We start from the raw sequence: 25,687 nt of genomic DNA on the forward strand, positions 1-25,687 counted from the left end.
TGCATATGCCACAACTTTGGTGAGCCATTTGCAAAAATGGGTTAGAAATGGAATTTTGGGTTAAAACTTGGGGTTTTTGTTTTTGGTCATTGAACTTCATACACAATACTAATAATTTTGCTGGTAATTTAATTTTTCGTCATTAAGACTGGGGACTTCCAAGTACATATAGGCCATGCAGAACAAAATGAGATGTCTACAACATCAGTTATAACTTACAAACTAAAATAATTAAAAGGTGTAAACATAAGACTTAGGCAAAATCCTTATTTGAATTTAAAAATGTTCCCCTGAACAATTTATGGTTTCACACGTTACTCTTTTTCTAATTCTACCATTATCATTTTCAGAATCCAAACAAGTAGCAATCGTATGACTAGAAAAACTAACTTAATACTACAAAGACAAGAAAACAAACTATTTCTTTGCAACAACAATACTGTCTGGCTTTGCTGGATTCTGAAGTTTTCTTGAACCACCACCAACGCTATTGCTATCATCTGTCTTCGGGTGATTGCGGCGCCAGATTCGCTGTACACGAGCAGCTGCCTTAGACTGCAATTGCTCTTGGCCTAATCTTGACAACTTAGAATGCCATATTTGTTTCAAGTCATGGGCCATTAGAGCAAAGGCTTCCACTTTTGTGTGTGTTTTCAGGGTTTTTGAAGAAATAGGGAGTTTTGATAGGTTGTACATGTCGTCGGAGGTAGGTGACAAAACCCATTCAAGAAGTTTTCCTCCAAAGTACTGACCTTTTTCAAGACGCTCAGCATGTCGAGGGTCAGATCCTTCACCATTGTTGCTTGTATAAGTCCATACAATGCCTTCTGTAAACAAGAATACTGCATCAATTGGGTCTCCCTCCCTAACAATGTACTGGTGCTCGTTGAAGAACACTGGTTTGAGAGAGTCGCAGATTTTAAGCAATAGTGGTTCTTCTTAGCAAATCCACTATCTTTTATGATAGTCAGCTGATGAAGAAAAACAAATATAAGTCGAAGTACAAATGTAGTTCATAACCATATAAAGAGATGCTCAAGTTGAAAATACCATAAAACTTTTTTTTTTTTTTTGACAAAATACCATAAAACTAATTAACCTTTAATTATATTACACTAGCAATATGAGCATTTAATGCATTAATTAATAAAAGAAACATATGTATATTAATTTAAGAAATGATTTGAGTAATATAATTTAATTCAAATATTAATTAAAGAAACATATGTAAATTAATTAAAGAAATGATTTTTTTTTAATAAATAGTTTGATAGTTATAAGTTATAACGGGGGAGAATGAATTCAAATCCTTGATGTCTCTGTTGGAAACATCAGGAATTAAGTTACAAAACTCTTAGCAATTAAAGAAATGTTTTAAATAATTAATATCATTGATCTTAAAAAATATAGACAAGTGTTTTTTAAGATCGCATGTGGAAACACATTTTGTAACATAAAGTAATTTTTTTTATGAACGTAATTAACTATATATCAATACCTACTATTACGGTAAATTAAAAAAAAAAGTACTTGCTTTTAAATTTTGTAGGAATTTTGGTAATAAAATTTTAGCCAGAGTACTATTTTAAACTTCTAGGTAAGTACTTTGATATTACAGTTTCATGTACAGCAAATTATCTTAATAATTTTACTATTTTTATAATAAATTACAAGATAAAAGCTTCTCATATGTAATATTTATATCCATTTGACATAAGCACAGTGTTTAAGACCCGAGTTTTATTATATTAGCTTAGACTTGTATTATATCTATATATATAACAGAATTCACAAGCCATAGCCACCCACTGCTGTCTATGCTGCAAGCCCACTTTATGGAAAATTGTTTGTACATAAATCTATAAATTGTAAAGAAATTGTGGATAATTGTAGAGAAATCATAGAAATTATGAAAATTTATAAAGATGTTAGGGAATTTGCTGCGTATATATTTTTTTTGTTCTGGTTTTTGTACAAATAATCAAATTAAAAAATAAATTTTTTTTCATATATCTAATTATATCATCTTTAGAGTTTAACAATTTTTTGTTCTTGGGTTATTATTTACTAAAATGATTAGTTGTATAATATTTTAATAATAAATTATTATTTGATGAAAAGAATATTCCCAAAAACATAATCGAATGCAATTTCAATCGGCATAATTATTTTTTCATAATAGTTCAACATAATTGAAAATTACATTTCTCTAAACAATGTATTTTGCCAAAATTCATATTTGTTAGAATCGATTCGAATTTTTATTTTCCAATAGTCTGACCACACGTAGCCACAACTATTCTTATGTATACTTAATAAATTCTAAAATCTATTTATTTAACATTTTATTTAATTTAATTCTCAAATGATATTTTATTACTCATTAGATATTGGATCTAGTAGGATATTATTATTAATTTTAAAAATAATTCATTCTCACTATCAATAATACATTAAAGCTAATAAATACTTGTTTCTAACTGTTATTCATGTAATTATATAACAAGCATATACAAATAACAAATTACATAAATTAGTTGTATTGGGTATTCATGCATGTTTGTGTAAAGTCAAACATTAAATAATAATGACAATAGTGAGTGCTTAATATAATTCGGCTTGAGCTTTCGTTTTTGTGTTAAGTAATATTCCCTATATATTATATTAACTAATCAATTGAAGTCTTTTAAAAAAAAAAAAAAAAAAAATTGAAGTCTCTTCAAATTATTTTCTATTTCATTCTAAAAAGAAAAAAGAAGTGTTCTCTATCTCAATAAGCTGGGATTTATTTATACTATTCTTCTTTTTTTCCCTTTTTATTTATGAAATTTAAAGTACAATTCTTAGTCATTAATTATGCATGGGAAAAAGAGTTATTTACCAAATTTATAAAGGTAATGAAACTCACATTCTTTAGTAGATCTAAGCAGATATGGCGCTTGACATCGCTTTGAAGTTCAGAAGGAAGATCAGGGATAAGGGTCTCGACATAAACGTCTTCGTCTGCTTCATATCTCTGACCTATGTAGTCATTAATATTGCCCTTTGTTGCACCATGAAATTCATGTTTGGACATCCACGACTTAAGATTTTTTTGTTGCTTTTGTCGTTTACTCGACTTCATCTTCATGCGTTTCTTTTCCCACTTTTTAATTGATTTTGATGTTGTCCACTGCATGTACATCTGTCCCACTTCTCTTGTCAGTTCAATTCACCAAATTCTTAACAGGGATTGAAATTAAGAGTTTCAATTCGGTAAAAGTAAGGTGTAAAACTCATATTTTATACCATTCAAGAAGATATTGATACATTAGTTTTTTACTTAAAATTTAATAAATCCTACTGCACATAATAACATCTCAATAAATTTATAGTTAAGTTGGATTTTTCAAATGGATATCAGAATTGATTGAGTGTGGTTGTGTTTATTCTTTAATACGTAATATGATTATGTGGCCTGTTGAGATTAGAGAGGTAAAACTTAGGTTTTACATCACATTCTTGTAGAATTTAATTTCTAAAATTAATTATAATAGTTTACATTTTACAATTATACATCTCATTGTTCAACTTCAACACACAACTTCTTTGGGTAATTCACAAAAAAAAAAAAAAAAAAAAAATGTTACCCTAAATTACATGTGTCGTGCACTAATACATTTCCCAAAAAAAAGAAAAAAAGAAAGGAAAATAAGATATAGAGAGAAGGTTTAGGTTTCAAATGATCCTTCTTCTCAAAAAAAAAAAAAAAAAAAAAAAAAAAGGTTTCAAATGACCTAAGGAACCTATGATATCGTAATGTGGATATCATAACGTAAAGTCTCAAATACATGGGACACCATGGTTCACCTTGGTGCACCATAAGCAGAATGCTGTTGTTGCATGTTAAACGTGTAAAATGTGGAACTCTACTAGATTTCTACTTTGAAAATAAGATGAAACTTTGCCGAATTTTCGTTGTGAAAATTTCTTCTTGACTCTTTACAACCAAGTGTGATATGCTCAATAAATTGAACCCTTACCCTCACCAAGAAATGGGCCACATTTCTTCTAATCTAGTTAGTGAAATAGACACCTGGTTATCTTAGGTTAGAATGGGATTTCAAGTACATCCTTTTTTTTTTTTTTTTTTTTTCAAGTACATCCTGACGCTAACATATTGATAAACCTTAATTGGTTTCTTAAAAAGTTGCCTGTTTGCATCATTTTTTATGTAAACATATCATGATGGAACACTTACCTTGAAAACTAGAAGTTAATGTTTTTATTTATTTTCTACTTATTGGTCAACAAGATTCAGTAAAAAAAAGGATGGGCATCATGGGATGTCTAACAATTTTCTCATGTATAATCGAATTTCCAAACTCATGTTTTTCGTTCAAGAATTTATTATTATTAATAAAAATGATGTCTCATACTTCATAGTTCCTATCTACAAATCACTCTCTCTTTCTCTCTCTTCATTATGTGCATCTACATCTAGTGTATAACAAATTTCTCTCGCATAAACATGAATCTTGTCGATGGGTCCATATATGAAGCTTCTAGTGTATAACAAATTTCTCTCGCATAAACATGAATCTTGTCGATGGGTCCATATATGAAGCTTATTTTTATGTGAGAGGAAAATGTAATATTTTGAATGTACTAAATAATTTCACATATAACTAGGAGACTTAAAAATTTTCAGAAAGAAGAGAATAGAAGAGAATAGAATTGGGTACTCACCTGCAAATTTCCCAAGAAATATAGAAATAGTATCATGCCAAAGATGGAAATACAAAGTGCAAAGCAATTTTCCCATATATAGTTACTTGTTTGGAGGTTTTGACCAAGGGAACTGCAAAAAAGGAACAACTATAATGTATGATAATTAATGTTAAAAATTTATAACAACAATGAATAAAATAAGACTACAAATTTTTTTGGGGAAATTGATAAGAATAATGCTAGAGATACAAACTATTTTTCAAAAAATTCTACAAACTGCTGATGTGGTGAGTAATTATTGATAAATAAAAAAGTGATATTAATAATGGGCATAAATAAAAACTAATAAGAGCTAGCCACATCAACATTTTGTAAAAATGTTGTAAAATAGTTTGTGTCTGTAACATTACTCTTCATTTTTTTTTTTCATTGAGAAATTTTCTCATTAATGTAAGAGGATTGAATTATCCATTGAGTACTGCTACAGACACAAACTATTTTACAACATTTTTACAAAATGTTGATGTGGCTAGCTCTTATTAGTTTTTATTTATGCCCATCATTAATTTCACTATGAATAGAAAGAAACCATAATCACATGCCTAAAAGAAGAAAACAAAAATTGAAGACTAATATTGAACTCGAATTCTATCACATGCTACTATTTCTTTTTTTAGGTAAAGCGCAAAACACACCCTTGAAATTTGGGATGTTTGGATTTTATACTCCAAAGTTTCAGAATTTTAATTGTGCCCCTTAACGTTCTATGTTGTTTGGATTGTTAACTCTCTGTCACTTTTTTTGCTAATGTGTCTGTTAAATGCCATATTAGCTTATGACATATATTAGTCGTCCCAATTAAATTGTGACATGGGGATTATTTATTACATGTAATAAAATATCTTTAAAAAATCTTTAAAATAATTAAAATAAATCCTAAAATCTAATAAAATAAAATAATTAGATTAATTTTTTTTCTTTTGAATATAATTTCGGAAAAACAGTATGAATTTGTTCTTCCCCAAAGAATCAAAACTCCTCAAGAGTGCAACACCGAATCTAATGAAGACTAGTGACTAGGTTTGGCATCAAAACAAATCCAAACCTTACAATCGATATGAACAGAAACAACAGTGATAAAACCAAGATGAAAGGCTCCTTCGACCCATTCCCCTCTGTTGGCTCTTTCTTTCTCTATTATAACCACAACTCCACAAAGAAGGTCCACTCCCATCAAAGAATCAGAGAGGCAAAATGGCGTAATACCACTTATTTTTGAAATATTTAGCAAAATAACATTATTTCCAAACTATCTGGCAAAATACCACCCTTTTGGAATTTGATAGTTTGAAAATCGAGTTCTATGTGAACTCAATATTACCAATATTGAATTCCATGTGTGTTTTGCCATGGTGGCTGGTGCTGATGTGGCTTTTCTGAATAAAAATTGCCATGTGAAACTTGATATTAGAAAACTTGTATTCTGTACAATTTTTTTTTTTTTTTTTTTTTTTTTTTTTTTTTTTTTTTTAAGTTGAACTATTGAGTTCTTTGCAAATTATATTTTTAAAAATAAAGTGGAACTCGATATCAGTAATGTTGAGTTCCACCACAACTAAACTTAGAAGCAAAAGATTATGTGAGAGAAGACTACTTGCAGAAGCTACTTTTGTGAGATAAGAGTACAAGTCAGAAAGCATTTTAAAAAATAAAAAAATAAAAAAATAGAAAAAAAAGAAATACAACAAATGTAGGACTAGGATTTTTTTTTAATAATCAGTTATACTTACTAGAAAACACACGAAAATAGTAATATTAGTGTCTTAAACTAGGTTTATAATACATTACATAACCAGAATACAATTACAAAATGGTCTAACCTTTGTAGTTGTAGACTAAGGTTATAAACAGCGGACACTAGACATACACAACTAATGTGGGATAAACATCCCTACTTTTTTTATTTTTTGAGTAAACAGTAATACTTACTAGGACATACACGAAAATAATAATATTAGTGTTTTAAACCGGGTTTATAATACATTACATAACCAAAATACAACTACAAAATGGCCTAATCTTTGTAATTGTAGACTGGGGTTATAAACAGCGGACAATAGACACACAAAACCAATTGGGACTAAGAAAATTGAAACTGATTTATTGTGGAAATCAAGGAAAACATGCACAGTACATTAACAGCAAAAGAGACTATGTTTTTCTCTTTCACTCTTTCTTATACAATCTGCCACACAAAGGCATATATATAGAGCAAAAGTTCATTTATAGTTGTATAACGCAAAACTTCATTTATAGTTGAATATTTTTGTTATTCTACTCCCCCCGCCTTGTACAATTTATAATTTTGTTATATGATTTTGTGCTGTCCTAGGTAATCCACAGAAGGGTTGTTGTTTTAAGGATTTATTTTGTGTTTTTAGGTGGTTCTATTGCAAATTTTGAATGACTATCAGGAAAATAGTTCTTTAAATCACTTTTGTGACATTAAGATAAAAATATCATTCTTATTCTCCTCTCTTAGGTTCCTTTTACATATTACAGTACATTTTAAGTGCAAACGAATAAGTTTGCTTTGTTTGTTTTGATATTCTTACTGAAAGATAACTTATAATTGTTTTTTTTATACAATGATTGGATAATTTATTCTGGTGCCTAGTAGAGATATAATGGATATAGATATAGTGACACGCTCTCATTTGAAAATGTAGACTATAGACTCTAGTTATTGAGTGTAAAAACCAAAGAATTCAAATTCAATTAAATTTTAAATTAGATTTCAATTAGAATCCAATTTTTTGCCATGTGTTTATCTAAGTTTCTAATTTTTGTGGCAAGTAAATTATTAGGTGCAAAAACTGAAGAGTCTAAAACTATTTAAATTCTAAATTATATATATATATATATATATATATATATATTAGTCCTAATATGTGCAGCCATCAAATTTAAGAATATATCTAAATAGATTAATAAGGAATATAATATAGCATATGTGCATACCTCAAATTTCGCATGCCCCACCAGAAACTGTAAAATAGTTTTTGTGGAAAATCTGTGGAATCTAAGACACCAGATCGAAGGGCTTCAAGAAATATTCCAAAGTTAAATGACGTTGTATTTTCGGTCTTTATAGGGCAAATATCATCTATAAAAGAGAGATTTCCAAAATTTTGGTCACAGTTAAATGAACTTCTACATTCCTTTTGATTTTCACATGCTATGTGCCAACAAGCCGCTAGTCGTTGAGAAGAGAAGAAATACCAAAAGGCTCCCAATACCTAAAAGACCATAAAATTATTAAACATCGTGAATAAATTCTATAGATGTCCAAACTAAATAATATTAATTGTTGCAACAAGAAAAAATAATATAGAGAAATAGAGAATTATGTAGAGATGAAACTTCTAATTAATATCTTTGAAAGATTTTAAGATATGTATCAGATATAAATCATTCTCAATCAACGAAAGTAGATGTTCTAAAAATTCAGGACCGGTGGAAAAATACTTAGGAAATTATGCAGGATCATCTACTATTGTTACTAAGACATTCTATTTGAACGTGACATGCAAATAACTCATGGGTTTGAACCAGAAAGTAGCAAAGAAAAATAAAACAAGTACATAGAGTGAGAACACAATATTATACATGATTTGGAAAGATCCTTGCGTCTAAGGAGTGCAAGATCAAATGAGTTTCACTCAATAACGATATAGGTGTTGGAAAGATAAATACCTTGGAGGGCTTCTTTAACTAATTAATATAACATATAGAGCCACACATTAACCCAAAAGGCTAAGCCCAATGAATATGTGCTCAATTATGTTATATTTTTTTGATACAAGATAAAAATTCTGCTCTAGCCTAATTTAAGTATACACATGTGTTGGGAAGATAAATACCTTGGAGGGCTTCTTTAACTAATTAATATAACATATAGAGCCACACATTAACCCAAAAAGCTAAGCCCAATGAATATGTGCTCAATTATGTTATATTTTTTTGATATAAGATAGAAATTCTGCTCTAGCCTAATTTAAGTATACACGTGTGTGGACAGTATCGGCTCTACAGGATAAGCAATTGATGTGATCGCTTAAGGCCCCAAGTAGAAAAAAATGCCCCAAATTTTAATTTAATTAAGCTCAAATATTAGCTGTAAGAACCAAGTGCAAGACTTTTGGACCTTAGGTCACTTGGGCTCACAATTTATTTGTAGTGGGCTTAAGTATTTCCTACAATGGGTCGTTCTCGGCAGAGAGACTCAAAGTAACACCCAGTTAGTACCCTCTCCTTGACTGTTTTCCCTCAAATTTTCTGAACCCCTTCTTCTCCCAACTTTCTCCTATTTATAGCCAAGGTTAGTGGGGAGAGCATGATTACAATCACCGTTAGTGCTACTGAAGGTCCAGTATTATCTGGTTAAAGTGGTTGTTTAGGTGAAAGGGCGGTGCAGCATTTATGATCTTGGAACTTGGTTCCATTTTCACCGATTATGTTCGGCAACTCACGTTCCCGTGCATATCATGACCTTCCCGGATATGACTCATGCGCTCTACCGGGAAAGATTAACCGGTCAACCCCGGGAACTTAATACCCAAAACTTGTTTTTACTCTAAGGCAGTTTCAAGAAGGGCATAAGGTAACTGGAACTTTCTGCTGGGCCTGTGCCCAAGGCCGGTATGGGCTTGGGCCCGGGGCCTAGATGGGTCTGGGCCCAAGGCCAGTATGGGCCTAGATGGGTCTGGGCCCAAGGCCAGTATGGGCTTTGGAAACTCAGTGCCGTACAATAGCCCCCCCTTGATTCATACTCGGTCGCCGAGGAGAATCAAGGAGCTGCCTGGGCCTTTTGACCTCGGGAATCTTCTAGTCTGGGACTTCTGGCTGTCACTTCTCATTAATATTCATCTCAAAAGACGCGCCGTTTCGCGGCGCCAGGCGCAGTCGTCATTATTGCCTGACAGTTCGTGAACCGAAGCGGCGCGCAAAAAGGTTACGCTTGGCATTTGTTGGGTCGCTCGTAGGCTGTGCCCATTTATTGCTTGATTAAGTGTTTCTTCTTTCCCCATTTCTTCTGACTCTATAAATAGTCCTTCTCCAAACATCATTCCGTTTTTCCTTCGCCTCTGATCTTTAGTGCCTACTCTCTGCCGACCACATTTCTGTGCGCTTGCTTGCTCAGCGTTCTTTTCCTCCTTAGAACCCAAAGTAAGTCTTTCTTCCCCTTCCTGTTCCTTCAGCTTTGTTTCTTTGAGTTCATTCTTGTAGTTTTAGGCTTTATAGATGGGTTATTCTTACCTTCTAGATACCCCGGCTGCTTTGGCCACCTTTAGGAGTAAATTTAGTATTCCCAATGACGTGGACGTGGCTTACTGCCATGAGAGTGATATGGAACTCCACCGAGGGCAGGGTACAGCCTTCTTTCCTTTGATGTCCATTTTAGAAGGTGGGGTTAGGTTCCCGGTAGATCCCCTCCTGATAAGCACACTCACCTACTATGGGCTGTGCCCCGACCAGCTTCCCCCCAATTTTTACCGGGTAGTTAGTTGTGTCAGCCAGTTGAACCATACCCTTGACTTACAATTAGACCACCATGATATCAACCAAATGTACAGCCTCTGTGGGAGCAAATCCACAAATTATTACTTAAAGACGAGGGATGCTCGGGTATGGCTGATATCGTGCCTACCCGATTCGAACAGGAACTCCGCCGGGGAGTTCGTCAGGGTGCGCGGCAATTGGTTTGCCGGGGAGATCCCTTGCCCCCTCACACGGCGTGAAGTGGGTTCGTACCATCCCCTTCTTATAATTGTTTGAGTAAAAAATTTTTTATTGTTGAAAGCTAATGCGTTATCTGTTCTTTTGCAGACGGCAAAATGTTTGTTCAGGACCTCAGAGCCGTCCACACCAGGGACTTAAACTTCGTCCTCCGTTCCGAGATCTACGTGCATTGGGACGGGCAACTCCAGGCCTCACACCTGATCCTCGGCGTGGAACCGGTTTACTCTACTTGGCAGCCTTTCAAGCAGGCGTTGATAGTTGACAGCCCCCTGCTATCGTACATAGACGTCCGGTACGTGAATTTCTTGCCGCCGAAGCTTACAACCGGGGAAGCGAGGGAATTTGGTCGGCGGTTCACTGCTGCGGACGAACTAGTTCCCCTGCGAGACGATTCCGCGGAACAGGTATCTCGGCGCCTTAGAGAGAGAGCTCACGAAGCCATACAACAAGGGGACCAAGCCCAAGAGCAGCCCCATCCCGAGGATCCACCCGCCGAGCCTCAACAGCAAGTGACAGACGCGGCTAACTTGCTAGTTGAAGCGATCCAGCCCGGTGCAAGAATGGTGGCAAGGAGAGTCATGACCCTTGATCGGTTCGTGCCTGGTGCCCGGCCGACTAACCAGCCCCCGCCTACTCAGGGTCGGGGTCCAGTGTCTCAGCCTCCTCCCCCTCCGCAGTCCGGACGGGCCCGTAAGAAGCAGAAAGTAACCGAGCAACATTCCACGGGCCCGGGGGATGCCGCTGTCCAGACTCCTCCCCGACCAACAGGGGGAATTGTTATCCGTGAGCCGCCAACCGAAGCCGGCACGGGGGGCGCGTCCTCCTCCCAAGTGGCTTCAGCGTGGGAGCCAAAGTTCCTTCTGGACGGCAAGCCATTGCCATCGACGGCCTCTGTTCGGATGTGGGATAAGGGCGAGGGCGGCCGTATTGCCCAAACCTTGGCCGGAGCTCTCCAACTTCCCGAGGACGTGCACGCCTTTGATGATGGGTCCGAGGAGTCCGTGGGGCGCCGGTTAGAGTGGCACGCCATTGCGGTAATTCTTTTGTCTATTTACTCCATGTAGATTTCCTTTTGTCACTTTGCTAACCTTCGTGCTTGCTAGGCCGCTCAACTGGCTCACATTGTGGCTGCCCGGGCACGGGAGCTTGATGAGGAAAACGAGCGCGAGAAGGGGGCGCGGGAGTCAGCAGTAAAAACGGCTAAGGAAAAGGCAAAGATTGCTGAGGCTGCCGAGAAGAAGGCTACTGCCGCGGAGAAGTTCCGGGCATCAGCCGAAAAAAGGTGTGCTGACCTCCTGGCCAGGCAAAATGAGACGGAACTCAAACTAGCCGAAGCCCTCAGCCTCAACACTTCCCATGCCGACGAGATAGCCGATCTCAGGGCAGGCTTGGCGGCCGCGGAGCAAAAGTGGTATGACGTAGGCTTTGCCGACGCCGAGAACTCCGCAGAGCCGGTGGTGGCTCGGGCTTGGCATATGGGTTTCGAGGCCGGGTGGTTTGCTGCTCTTCAGGCAATGGGAGTTCCTGAAGACTCGCCGCTGAGAGACCCCAGCCAGATTCCATTTTCGAACCCTGTACCTGCCGTCCAGAACGCCCCGGCTGCTTTTGACGAGGAGGAGACGGCCAGTATGAGGGAGTTGGTTGAGCAAATCGACTCTCATGCCGAGCCCGAGGATATGGAGGCCACGAGCATACCTACCGTGCAGGAGCTTCTTGGTGAGGGCCAGCCTTTTCCCCTGACCGTCCAGCAGGAAGTGCCAACACCGACTCAACCTCCCAGCTGATTTTATTTTTACTTGTTAGCTTATTTTTATTTTGCTTTTATTTGCCTATGTCACCGGGATGTGGTGATTGAACAATGGTTTTTAGTTTGTCGGTTTTATTTGCCCATGTCACCGAGATGTGGTGATTGAACAATTGCTTTTACCTGTTTAATTAGTAGTCCGTTTTCTTCTTCGTTCCAATTTGTTGAATGAAATTATCTTTGTTTTGCGTTTTGCTTGAATTATACCAGTGCTATGGTCGCTTAATAGAATGGTACCCTCAAAAACCTGTTGTGCGGCGCTGTGGGTAATTTGAGAGCGCTATTGGACTTAGTTTTTGCAAAAAGGGTTAGGTTTTTATCAGGATTTGGTTTAACCGAGAATTGTGCTTTCGTCCTTATAGATTTGATTGTAAGGTTCTCACCTGTTCGGCGATATTGATCGAGCCGAGAATCAGTTTTTTGTCCTTAAGATTTACTCGTAAGGTTTTCACCTGCTCGGTGACATTGATCGAGCCGAGGGTCAGGTTTCTGTCCTTAGGTTTTATTCGTAAGGTTTTCACCTGCTCGGCGATATTGATCGAGCCGAGGGTCAGGTTTCTGTCCTTAGGATTTATTCGTAAGGTTTTCACCTGCTCGGCGATATTGATCGAGCCGAGGGTCAGGTTTCTGTCCTTAGAATTTATTTGTAAGGTTTTCACCTGCTCGGCAATATTGATCGAGCCGAGGGTCAGGTTTCTGTCCTTAGGCTTTATTCGTAAGGTTTTCACCTGCTCGGCGATATTGATCGAGCCGAGGGTCAGGTTTCTGTCCTTAGGATTTATTTGTAAGGTTTTCACCTGCTCGGCGATATTGATCGAGCCGAGGGTCAGGTTTCTGTCCTTAGGCTTTATTCGTAAGGTTTTCACCTGCTCGGCGATATTGATCGATCCGAGGGTCAGGTTTCTGTCCTTAGGCTTTATTCGTAAGGTTTTCACCTGCTCGGCGATATTGATCGAGCCGAGGGTCAGGTTTCTGTCCTTAGGATTTATTCGTAAGGTTTTCACCTGCTCGGCGATATTGATCGAGCCGAGGGTCAGGTTTCTGTCCTTAGGATTTATTCGTAAGGTTTTCACCTGCTCGGCGATATTGATCGATCCGAGGGTCAGGTTTCTGTCCTTAGGATTTATTTGTAAGGTTTTCACCTGCTCGGCGATATTGATCGAGCCGAGGGTCAGGTTTCTGTCCTTAGAATTTATTTGTAAGGTTTTCACCTGCTCGGCAATATTGATCGAGCCGAGGGTCAGGTTTCTGTCCTTAGGCTTTATTCGTAAGGTTTTCACCTGCTCGGCGATATTGATCGAGCCGAGGGTCAGGTTTCTGTCCTTAGGATTTATTTGTAAGGTTTTCACCTGCTCGGCGATATTGATCGAGCCGAGGGTCAGGTTTCTGTCCTTAGGCTTTATTCGTAAGGTTTTCACCTGCTCGGCGATATTGATCGATCCGAGGGTCAGGTTTCTGTCCTTAGGCTTTATTCGTAAGGTTTTCACCTGCTCGGCGATATTGATCGAGCCGAGGGTCAGGTTTCTGTCCTTAGGATTTATTTGTAAGGTTTTCACCTGCTCGGCGATATTGATCGAGCCGAGGGTCAGGTTTCTGTCCTTAGGCTTTATTCGTAAGGTTTTCACCTGCTCGGCGATATTGATCGAGCTGAGGGTCAGGTTTCTGTCCTTAGGCTTTATTGGCGATTCTCTTGGTGTGGTTACAGGGTCAAAAAAAGAACAGCACAGACAAAAAAGTTCATCATGCTCTTAATCTTAATAGAATACAAGTTTTGGCTTACATTGATGGTTACGCGTAGAATTTCTTCAGGTTGTTGGCGTTCCATGGTCGGGGGAGCGGCCTCTCGTCCAGGTCCTCCAAGTAGTAGGCCCCTGCACCTGCGACGGCTGTGACCCTGTACGGTCCTTCCCAACTCTGAGCAAACTTCCCTGCAGCCATGTCCCGCATGTTCCCCACTACCCTTCTTAACACTAATTCCCCGGCACTGAATTCCCTGGTCTTTACATTTCGGTTGTACCTTTGCGCCAGCTTCTGCTGATACTTGGCAAGACGTACGGTCGCGGCCTCCCTGCATTCTTCTAGCCAATCCAAATGCTCCATCATAAGGTCGGCGTTCTGTACGGGGTCAAACCCGGCGACCCGTGCACTGCATAAGCTCACCTCGGTTGGTATCACTGCTTCTGCTCCGTATGCCAGAGAAAATGGGGTTTCTCCCGTGGATCTCCTGGGGGTCGTGCGGTAGGCCCATAAAACACTAGGTAGTTCTTCTACCCATCTTCCTTTCGCTCCATCCAACCTTCTCTTGAGCCCGTTCAAAATAGTCTTGTTTACTGCTTCAGCTTGGCCGTTGCTCTGGGGGTATGCCGGGGTTGAATACCTGTTCTTGATGCCGAGCTCGCTGCAAAAAGTCCGAAAAGCGTTGCTGTCGAACTGTAGCCCGTTGTCTGTCACTAGTGAATTCGGCACCCCAAACCTTGTAACTATGTTTTTCCATACAAATTTTTTTACGTCAGTATCCCGGATATTGGCCAAGGCTTCAGTTTCAGCCCACTTTGTGAAGTAATCCACAGCCACCAGTACAAAACGGCGGTTCCCCGTTGCTCAGGGGAACGGCCCGAGGATATCAAGCCCCCATTGTGCAAATGGCCACGGGCTGCTGACAGGATTTAGATGTCCTGCCGGCTGATGGATCATTGGGGCGTGCTTTTGACATTGTTCGCAACTCCGAACGTATTCGGCGGCGTCCTTCTGCATCTGTGGCCACCAAAACCCCTGCGTCATTGCTCTGTGTGCTAAAGATCGTCCCCCAGCATGCCCGCCGCATACTCCTTCATGCAGCTCGGTTAGGAGCTCCTTGACTCTTTCAGGATGCAGGCACAAGAGGTAAGGGCCCGCGAAGGACCTTCTGTACAACTTTCGGTCCGAAGACAACCAGTACCTGGGAACCATTCGTCGAATCTTGTTGGCCTCGGCCTCATCCTCTGGAACTTTATCTTCGGAAAGAAAGTCTATGATCGGGTTCATCCAGCATGGTCCGGCCACCGCCACCTGCGCAACCTCTACTCCGGCCTGGTCGAGAGCAGTCTTCACACAGATGCTTGGCTCCCTTACAAGTTCAATCGTGATAAGCCTCGGGGTGTCCTCGGTAGCAGATGAGGCTAACGTGGCAAGAGAGTCAGCATGCCTGTTTTGTGACCGGGCTACCTGGGATATCTTCACCGTTCCAAACTGACCGATAATTTGCTTTGCCGTACTTAGATAAGCTTTCATTCGGGGATCCCGAGCCTCGAAGTCTCCAGTGATCTGACAAACAACCAGCCGAGAGTCCGAGTAGATTTCCACGTCCTTGGCGCCCAGATGCAATACTGCCCTCAGTCCGGCCAGCAGGGCTTCATATTCGGCTTCGTTGTTCGAGGCTTTAAACCCCAATCTGAAGGAGTGTTCCAGTCGCATACCTTCAGGGGTGACTATGACAATACCAGCCCCAGCCCCCAGAGCATTTGATGCGCCGTCCACAAATAACCTCCACGGGCGAATCTCCGCATTACAGATTACCATGCCTTCACTCTTAGGTGTAAATTCCGCGATGAAATCAGCGAGAACCTGCCCTTTCACCGAGCTTCTAGGTCGGTATCTTATGTCAAACGATCCCAACCGAGTCCCCTATTTAGCAATCCGTCCTGTGAAATCGGATCTTTTCAACAGTGATTGCAATGGATACTCGGTGAGGACGAACACTGTGTGTGCCTGGAAGTAGTGTGGTAACTTCCTCGTGGCGTGTACCAAGGCCAAAACCAACTTTTCAAGAGGCAGGTACCTTGTCTCGGCATCGACCAAGGTCTTGCTCACGTAATACACCGGCATTTGCACTCCCCGGTCCCTTAGTAACACAGCACTTACGGCATGATTGGTGACTGCAAGGTACATAAACAGATCCTCCCCGGGTTCCGGGGCCGTCAACCTCGGCACCTTTGCCAAATATTCCTTTAGTTCTCGAAAAGCTTCATCGCAGCTCTCGTCCCACTGAAATCCCTTCCACTTCTTCAGAAGTTGATAGAATGGCCGGCAGCGATCGGCAAACTTGGAGATGAATCGGTTCAGGGCGGCCAACATCCCGGTGAGCACTTGCACCTCCTTAGGGTTGCTCGGTGGTTTGAGGCGATTGACGGCCTCTATTTGGTCGGGGTTAGCCTCTATTCCCCGAGTGGAGATCAGATAACCCAGGAACTTGCCAGCCCCCACTCCGAAAGTGCACTTTTCGGCATTTAGGCGCAGCCTGTGTCGCCGTAGTATCTCGAGTACTCCCCGAAGGTCTTCAGTATGCAGCGACTCTTTTCTGCTTTTTACTACCATGTCGTCGATATAAACTTCAACCGTGCACCCAAATTTTTCCCCGGAACATCCTTGTCATCATACGCTGGTAGGTGGCCCCGGCATTCTTCAATCCAAACGGCATGACCTCGTAGTAATAGTTTGCATTCGGGGATATAAATGCTGTCTTCTCTCGGTCCTCGGGCGCCAAGGCAATCTGGTGGTAGCCTTGGAAGGCGTCCAGGAAACTCATTCTCGGGTGCCCGTACGTGGCATCCACTAGCTGATCAATCTTGGGCATTGGGAATGGATCCTTGGGACACGCTCTGTTTAAATCGGTGAAGTCCACGTAAACTCTCCATTTACCGCTCTTCTTCTTTACTACGACAGTGTTTGCTAGCCATCTCGGGAAGAATATTTCTTTTATGACCCCGGCTTCCTTCAGTCGCTGGACCTCCAGGTTTACTGCATCGACGTGTTCCTTTGATGCTCTTCTCGGCTTCTGCTTTTTCGGGGGAAACGATGGGTCCACATTGAGTTTGTGAACAATGAACTCGGGGTCTACACCGGGCACTTCATACGGGTTCCACGCGAAGACATCTATGTTCTGCAATAGGAACAACAACATCTCTACCCTTTCCCGGTCATTCATGCTTGTACCTATCTGGAAGTATTTGTCACTATCTGGGAGAATTCTTACCTTCAGCACCTCCTCGGCAACGTCCGCCCCATTTTCCTGGGGTATCTGTAATTGCTATGCAGTCTCTTTCTCGGCGTGCTCAGCTTGGCCGAGCTGTTCCTTTTCCCACTGGACCGTGGCTACGAGGCATTGCTTCGCCACCTGTTGATTCCCCCTTACCTCCACAACTCCGTACTCAGTAGGAAATTTCACTTTTACGTGAAGGGTGGACGAAACAGCCCCCATGGCGTGAATCCACGGTCTCCCCAGGATTGCGGTGTAAGGTGCGAATGATCGGACTACTATGAACGTAACTACAACTTCCTTGCCCTCCATGTCCACTGGGAGAGAGATTTGCCCCTCGGGAATCACAATTCTCCCGTCAAACGAGACCAATGGCGTGTTATACTTCGCCAAATCCTGGGTTTTTAACCCGAGCCCTTCAAAGAGGTCCGGGTACATAACGTCAGCCCCGCTACCCTGATCAATCATCACCCTCTTTACCAAGAATCCGCCTATCCGGGCTGTCACCACCAAAGCGTCGTCGTGAGGTTGGATGGTTCCTTCGAAATCATCTTCTCCGAACGAGATGTCCGGCCGTCCAACTTTCTTTTGCTTCTTGGATGATTCTCCCTCCGCGCAAGCCACTGTCATCACCATCCTTGCCGCTGCTGCCCCTCTCGGTGCGGCATGAATGACGTTGATTACCCCCAGGGGTGGTGGAAGGGGATTCCTTTTCTGTTGGGCGCCCTGCTCGGTCCCCCGGTCAGTGGTATCTGCTACAAACTCTTTCAGGTGCCCTGCCTTCACTAACTGCCCGAGATGATCTTTCAATACCCTACACTGCTCGGTGGTGTGCCCCTTGTCTCTGTGATAGGTGCAGTATAGGCTTTGGTTCCTCCGAGATGGGTCGCCCCTCATTTTGTTCGGCCATCTGAAGAATGGCTCGTTCCTTATCCGTTCCAGTATCTTGTGCACGGGCTCTTTAAACAACACATTAACCCCTTCGATCTGCACCTCTGGTTCCTGCATTCTGAAGTCCCTTTTCGGCTTTGGCGGCAAGATGCTTTGCTGAGATCTCCCCGTAAAAGGGGCTTTCCCTCTGCTTTGCAGCCGATCATCCTCCAGGCGTTTGTACTCCTCTATGCGTCTCATCAGTTGCCTCATATCCTCCGGGGGTCTTCTTGTCAGCGACTCCCGCAGTTCAGAATCCTCGGGGAGCCCCATCCTGAAGGTGCTAGCCGCAATTTTCTCGTTTCCTCCACCAATCTCATTGTAGAGTTCCCAGTATCGGCTGGCATAACTCCGAAGGGTTTCCCCGACCCTCATTTTCATGGAAAGCAACGCGTCGACTGGTTGTTGCACTCGGCTACATGTTACGAACCTGCTGCCGAACTCCTGAATCAACTCGGCGAAGCTGTGTATAGAACCTTTCCGCAACCCATTGAACCATCTCAGTGCGGTAGAGCCGAGACTAGAGGGGAATACTTTACACATCAATGCATCGTTGTGCGCATGCAAAGACATCATGTGGATGTAATGACTGACATGCTCCACGGGGTCCGTCCTCCCCTCATAGGAATTGAATGGTGGGCGCGTGAATCTGCTCGGCATGGGTGCCCGTTCAATCTCCTCCGAGAATGGGGACCGGGCTGCCATCCGCAAGGCCCTGCTCATGGCGTCCATCGCGGCGTTGTGGTGCCGCCGCTCCTCTGGCGACTCTGACCCTTGGTTATCATATCCATGTGACCGGGAACGGTCCCGTCTACGACGCGTCTCCCGGGAGTGACGACGTGACTCTTGAGAACGTGATCGGTCTCGGTGTTGTTGTGTAACAGATCGGCTGGAACCTTCCTCGCCACGGTTCCTCCTGGGTTGGGGGTTGTGGTTCCTTTCGTGGCGCCGACCCCTTGCTTCCAGCTCCAAGTCCATTACCAATCTGCGCAACCGCTCCAGCTCCCGGTCTCTATCATCATGTTGCCGATGTGCTGAGACGTTTGAAATCGTCCGGTGTGTCTGGGCCGATCCTTCTCCCAATCCGGACCTTTCCTCTCCTCTTGGATGCTCCCTATCCTCCAGCCGTTTCTGCCTTCTCTCCCTCCACGTCGATCCCCGAGAAGATCCTGCGGAATTGCTCGGAACGTGCCCTCCTGAACGCTCCTCAGACATCTCCCTTGCTTGAGTCTCACTGAAACCACAGCTTCGTAGGAGAGCCCCACGGTGGGCGCCAATTGTAAGAACCAAGTGCAAGACTTCTGGACCTTAGGTCACTTGGGCTCACAATTTATTTGTAGTGGGCTTAAGTATTTCCTACAATGGGTCGTTCTCGGCAGAGAGACTCAAAGTAACACCCAGTTAGTACCCTCTCCTTGACTGTTTTCCCTCAAATTTTCTGAACCCCTTCTTCTCCCAACTTTCTCCTATTTATAGCCAAGGTTAGTGGGGAGAGCATGATTACAATCACCGTTAGTGCTACTGAAGGTCCAGTATTATCTGGTTAAAGTGGTTGTTTAGGTGAAAGGGCGGTGCAGCATTTATGATCTTGGAACTTGGTTCCATTTTCACCGATTATGTTCGGCAACTCACGTTCCCGTGCATATCATGACCTTCCCGGATATGACTCATGCGCTCTACCGGGAAAGATTAACCGGTCAACCCCGGGAACTTAATACCCAAAACTTGTTTTTACTCTAAGGCAGTTTCAAGAAGGGCATAAGGTAACTGGAACTTTCTGCTGGGCCTGCGCCCAAGGCCGGTATGGGCTTGGGCCCGGGGCCTAGATGGGTCTGGGCCCAAGGCCAGTATGGGCCTAGATGGGTCTGGGCCCAAGGCCAGTATGGGCTTTGGAAACTCGGTGCCGTACATTAGCCATTACGTAAAATATTTTTTTTTACTAAGTACAAATGTTATGTTCACAACATTTTTTACAATATTTTTACAACAAATCCAAAGTAGTAAGTTATTAGAGGCTGTTACGTATTGATAACAAAATAAATAATTTCAGTAGTGAATTCAAACTAGAATCAATAGCAACTTAACAATTAGGATTTGTTATGAAAAATGTTGTGAATGTAGCAAATTTAAAAAAAAAAAAGCAATACACAAAAAAAATTCACACCGTTTTCCACAATAATTGAGTTGACAAACTTTTATTAGTTTTTACCTAGGTCTATCACTAATATTTCTCTTTTACTTACCACTATCAATCTACCATATCAACAGGTATGAAAGTTTTGTCAATTTTTTATGTCTATAGACTTTCTAAAAAAATATATATACATTGTTCATGTAATTAGTAATAATTTTGCATCTAAAACAAGAAGGTAGAATTTAAGTAATATTTTTTTTAAGTCATATTTAAATATATAGAAGGCCTCAATTTTAGTTTTCGCCTTAAGCCCCCAAATGCATCAAGCCGCCCCTGTATGTGAAGCTCCCTCTTAGAGACTTAAACTCTACCCTTTGCCCCCACACCCCACACCCTATACCCCACAAACACTTAATACTTGTGGAGTGACCATAGTACCAAGGGTGCATGGTGGTTCAATTATGTTATATTAGATATTTATTCTTTTCATTATTATTCAACGTGGAACTTCACTCACACTAGTAACCCAATAACAAGACCTCTCACTATAGAAAACTTTGTGTTCTATTACATTTTTAGAATTGGGTAAAACATATGTACAATTCCTTTTTCTATTTTCGAGTGGAGAAGAAGCCATCGTAGTAGGTGGGGGTGGGTTAGGGCTTAGTTTGGTTTGGGGAAGACCAATTCGAAATGGGTTAGGGCTTAGTTTGGTTTGGGGAAGACCAATTCGAAATGGGTTTGATTTTGGTCTTCCCCAGGTCATGTGTTTTCTGATATGTCATGTGTAATTTTTTAACATAAAACCATTGTTGATCCATTGAAAATTATCAGGTCATTGTTCCATTAATATATAGGCAATGAGACTAATGACGCATAATAAAAGGACCAATAGTACTCATCCTTAAACTTTATGGGATGATAGTACTCATTTAAAACTTCAGGAACTTAAGTGCTTACTTGGTAAATTTTTTAGGGACTAACAACATATTTTGGCCTTAATAAAATGAAATCTTTAGACTATAATGATTGTTTTTTTGTATGTTGGTTCATTTGAAGTCTAATTTCTTATCAAAGTCAACAAAACAGCGATAAAACATCAAAACTTAACAACATATTTTGGCCTTAATAAAATGAAATCTTTAGACTATAATGATTGTTTTTTTGTATGTTGGTTCATTTGAAGTCTAATTTCTTATCAAAGTCAACAAAACAGCGATAAAACATCAAAACTTGCCAATATAAGTTTAATGATTACGAAGTTACTCAACCAAACTTACATGACCAGCAAGGATGTATAGTATGAAATTCAATGACGCTCTGACCAGTATGATTCTATCAAACTTCTTGTCATTTCTTGTTAGTTTCTTCCAGGATAGGTAGATTTGAGATACCCTTGGCACATATTGGAAAAGAACAATAGTGTTCAAGAGTTTCACTTTATTTGAAGTTTTCGTGCCTCTCATTTCTGAAAAAATAGTCGGAATTACCACCTGCACAAAAGATTAAAAGAAATTCCGTGTTAATTGGAAAAAAATCCGTGTGTAGTACAATGATAATTTAAAGAAAATAGTAGTAATGGGTGTCTGGGAGTTACTTTATATCTTTTTTTGTTGCAAACCTACTTTTGACAAATTTTTGGTTATAAAGTCAAATATTATACTTGACTTTCTCTTAATATAAAAATAAAATATATAAATGTTAAATGTTTATTACTTCATTATACGTGCAATATTATGTTAACTAGAAAACTAATTAATGTTGCCAAAAAAAAAAAAAAAGTTTATACATACAAAATGTTGGGGAGACTTCAAAATTCAAATTCTCCAATGTATAAGAACACTATAAACTTATGGGTTTGGATTTAACTATATTATATTAACTACGCTGATCTTGTCATTGTTATTTAATATACGACTTTACTCACACGTTTATACTCAACACAAAATTTTGAAACTACTCATCTTAAGCCGTATAGTATTATTATGTTCTATACTATATCCAACTTTCCTCTAGAGTATTGCCAAGTTTTTTTTTTTTTTTTTCAAAAAAGAAAAAAACCAAACGAATCATTAGATGGAGCAAGACAATAGCATGCACAAAATCCAAAATTCTATCTTTAAGGTTCTAAACAACAAAGTTTCTCCAAAAAAAAAAAGTCCTAAACAGCAACAAGATTTAAGCAACAATTAGCAACAAGATTTAAGTAACAATAAGCTAAGGTCTCCCTTACCTGTGGGATGGGAAGAATAGCTAGAATGTCGAATATTAAGCGTGGCCACAAATACTTCTTAGCTATTTTCCTAGCATTTGTATTTAACTCAGGTTTTCCACTTTTCAGAAGCTTTTTGTCTATAAAACCAGTACGAAATTGCAATATAATATGCACTAGATAAATGAAATCGAAGAAGGATCGCAAAACTAGAACTGTGATCCACAATCTATTGTCGAACCAAATGCACTTCTTGTCTTGAATGATCACAGGAAGGTAAAAGAACAATGGATCCAGTGCTACTGCAGTCACGCATGACAACACAAATACTACATTCCACCCTTGAAGGAACTTCTCCCTTGGGTCAAGAATATATGTCTTCGATGTTGTTGTTGCTTCTTGCACTGCATCTCCTCCACCATTCTTGGGTAATTGCCACTCGATGTCATGATTATTGCTGAATAAAACATAGCAAACATAAAATCAATTATTGACTCTTATCCTATGTAGGGTGCGAGTAAAACACAAAAAATGCAACCATTAGAACTACATAGTTTCACACTCACAAAATAATGTCATTCAAACATCAAATTACAAACTTTTTGCCTGAATAGGAAAGTTTATTATTTGATGTTTGGCACTTTGACCACAGGAAATAGAGGAAATCAAAGGGAAATGTAAATTTGGCTTAGTGTTGATTATCGAGCTGACGTGGCTTATTGTAGCACAAAAATGGGTGACATGTTATGGTCTATTTTCAGTATTTTGTACTTTTGAGAATAATAATAGAGATGGACCATTTTGAAAATGGAGCCAAACTTTAAGGGCCAAAATGAAACTTGCAAAACATCAAGGACCAAACTAAAAATAGTCTCACACGTTACCTGAGCTAAAAATTTTTAGCTTCTAGAGTTAAAAAAACTAATTTATTTATTTTATCAATTCATTTTATAAAATATATTATAATTTTATTTTAATATTCACCTTATTAAAATAATATATTCAACGTAATAAAAAATAGTATATCTAACCCAATAAATAACCGCCAAAGCCACCGCCACCCCGCCATAACCACCCATAACAACTACTGTCACTGCCATGGAAACCACTGCACATCCACATCCACAACCACAGCCACAGCCACAGCCACAGCCACAGCCACCTCCACCCATAGCCGCAACACCCAACTATCAATCCCTCCAAATTGAAACCAACCAAACCCAAAAAGACCACCACTACCACCCACAAGGGCCACAACCCCTACAAATCAGAAACCCCACCACCCAAAATCAAATCACAAACCCACCAAAACCCAGCCACACCCGCCGAAACTCATCCACATCCACCGAACCACCGCAAGACCCACAAACTGAGCTACCCACACTGTCGCCGATCTCAACCTCCAAGACATGCCCACATCGTCACCGATCTTAGCCATTTTGATTTTGAGTTAGAGGAGGTAGGCAAGAGAGGAGAGAGAAAAAAAGAAGAAGAAGAAAGGGAGAGACATGGAGATGCTGAAGAGAAAAAGAAAGGCAAGAGAGGAGGACGAGACGAAGAGACAGAGAGGAGAGAGAAAAATAAGAGAAGAAAGTGAGACACGGAGATGCTGAAGAGAAAAAGAAAGAAAGACAAAAAAATTTTTTAAAGGGAAGAGGACAGAGAATGAAATCAAATATTTTTATATAACTTTATAGCTACAGTAAATTGTCAAATATATTTAAGTAATTTTTTTGTTTTTCCTTTTCTTTTAAAGCTATAGTAAATTGCTTAAGATAATGGCTTACTGTAGCTTGATTGTTAAAATTTTTAACTTTTAACACCATTGAGGTAGTCTGCTTTTTTATGTTTTGGTGGCTAAAATAACTTTTAAGCAATTTTAGCACTATCAATGTGAATACTCTTATGGGCCAAAATAGAAATTTGGAAATATTAAAGACCAACATGAAAATAACCCTAAATATTAAGGGTCAAAAATATATTAAATGAAAGAGAGTGTGTGTCTGTGTTAAATTAAATCGCATTAAGAGCAAAAGAAATTAACCTAGAACCATTCCCATGCGGTTGCCGAAGGTAACTCATAACTAAAGTTTATCAGTGATACAACGTCTAGAAGAATGAATCAACCTCTAAATATGTACAGAGCCAACGAACATTACCACAAAGTTCTGACTTTGGATCCCTGAAAAAATGGAAAAGAAATTAGTGAGTTACAACCTATTAGCCACTATTCACACTACGCTTATAAGGGGAAGAGTCTCACTCGAGCTAGACATGACAAGTAAGCAAATATCATTACATATAACATAATTTAATTTTAGCTGTTTAGAAATGTAAATATTAAAGCAAACTATAAGTAGTTTAAAATATGTATCTTAGAGAGACATGAATGTGTATTTACAAGAAGTAAATTGAACCTGCTTAACTCAAGTATGAAGCATTTACAAGCCGGAGGCAAAGCAAAGAGAGGCAGAAATTGGCTTCGTTATAGGATTCTAAGAGTGCATAGATGCAAATGAAGATGCACATCCAAGTAATAAGCTAACTCCACGGGCACTAGTCCACCTTAAGTCTTTCTTTAAATTTATCTTTCTAACCGACCACATGATAAAGTTTCAATTTATTACAAATTCAACTCAGCCAACTAACCAAGTTCTCTGGTAGTGTAAACATAAGAAAAAAAATTCAACCTCGCGACTTCCAAGCAAAATAAAATGATAAAAAAATGAATAAAATAAGCTTATATTTGCAATTTGCACATTAACTATAAGCTTGAAATTGAATTGAAACTCGATCGGTGAGGAAAAAAGAGAGAGAAAAGCAAGAAGATGAGTATGGAAGCTGAGTATTGCAATGACCCACCACGTTCAAGTGAGGAAGAAGATGAGCTAGGTCGTAGTGTGAAGAAGTTTAAAGAGAGTAGTGGAGTTAATCAGTCTACACCACAAAGGGACTTTGTTAGCTACAAAGATAGACTTGTAGGAGACATTCCCGGAGCTTATGAACAAGCCTTTAAGCTGGATAATGTTTGGGATGATGGTGAAGAATCAGACACAGAAGTTGAACCGCTCATTGAAGGAA

At 39.9% G+C, this 25,687-nt stretch overlaps 1 protein-coding gene across 2 annotated transcripts; it reads right to left on the minus strand.

Annotated features, from left to right (window-relative positions):
* Positions 1 to 253: 253 nt before the first annotated feature.
* On the minus strand, positions 254 to 25,045 carry LOC126706417 (cyclic nucleotide-gated ion channel 1-like). 2 transcript variants are annotated; one of them, XM_050405857.1, is made up of 8 exons: positions 25,024 to 25,045; positions 24,651 to 24,788; positions 22,628 to 23,063; positions 21,675 to 21,887; positions 7,732 to 8,009; positions 4,729 to 4,840; positions 2,909 to 3,184; positions 254 to 971 (listed from the first exon to the last, which is right to left on the minus strand). In XM_050405857.1, the coding sequence occupies exons 2-8, from the start codon at positions 24,686 to 24,688 to the stop codon at positions 654 to 656; spliced, it is 1,671 nt and encodes a 556-aa protein (XP_050261814.1). In that variant the 5' UTR covers positions 24,689 to 24,788; positions 25,024 to 25,045; the 3' UTR covers positions 254 to 653. The 2 variants fall into 2 exon arrangements, with proteins under 2 accessions (XP_050261814.1, XP_050261815.1); XM_050405858.1 differs by lacking the exons at positions 24,651 to 24,788; positions 25,024 to 25,045 and adding an exon at positions 23,638 to 24,212.
* Positions 25,046 to 25,687: the final 642 nt, after the last annotated feature.

Source organism: Quercus robur, chromosome 11 (assembly GCF_932294415.1).
Source record: "Quercus robur chromosome 11, dhQueRobu3.1, whole genome shotgun sequence".
Lineage (NCBI taxonomy): Eukaryota > Viridiplantae > Streptophyta > Magnoliopsida > Fagales > Fagaceae > Quercus > Quercus robur.

Excerpts from the sequence above, each read along its gene's own strand:
- LOC126706417 (XM_050405857.1), bottom strand. The coding sequence starts at position 24,688 with ATGAGTTACCTTCGGCAACCGCATGGGAATGGTTCTAG. Across the intron at positions 8,010-21,674 it reads TATACATCCTTGCTGGTCAT|GTATTGGGAGCCTTTTGGTA; the intron begins GTAAGTTTGGTT and ends ATGGTCTTTTAG. Across the intron at positions 3,185-4,728 it reads ATTTCTTGGGAAATTTGCAG|ATGTACATGCAGTGGACAAC; the intron begins GTGAGTACCCAA and ends GAAGTGGGACAG.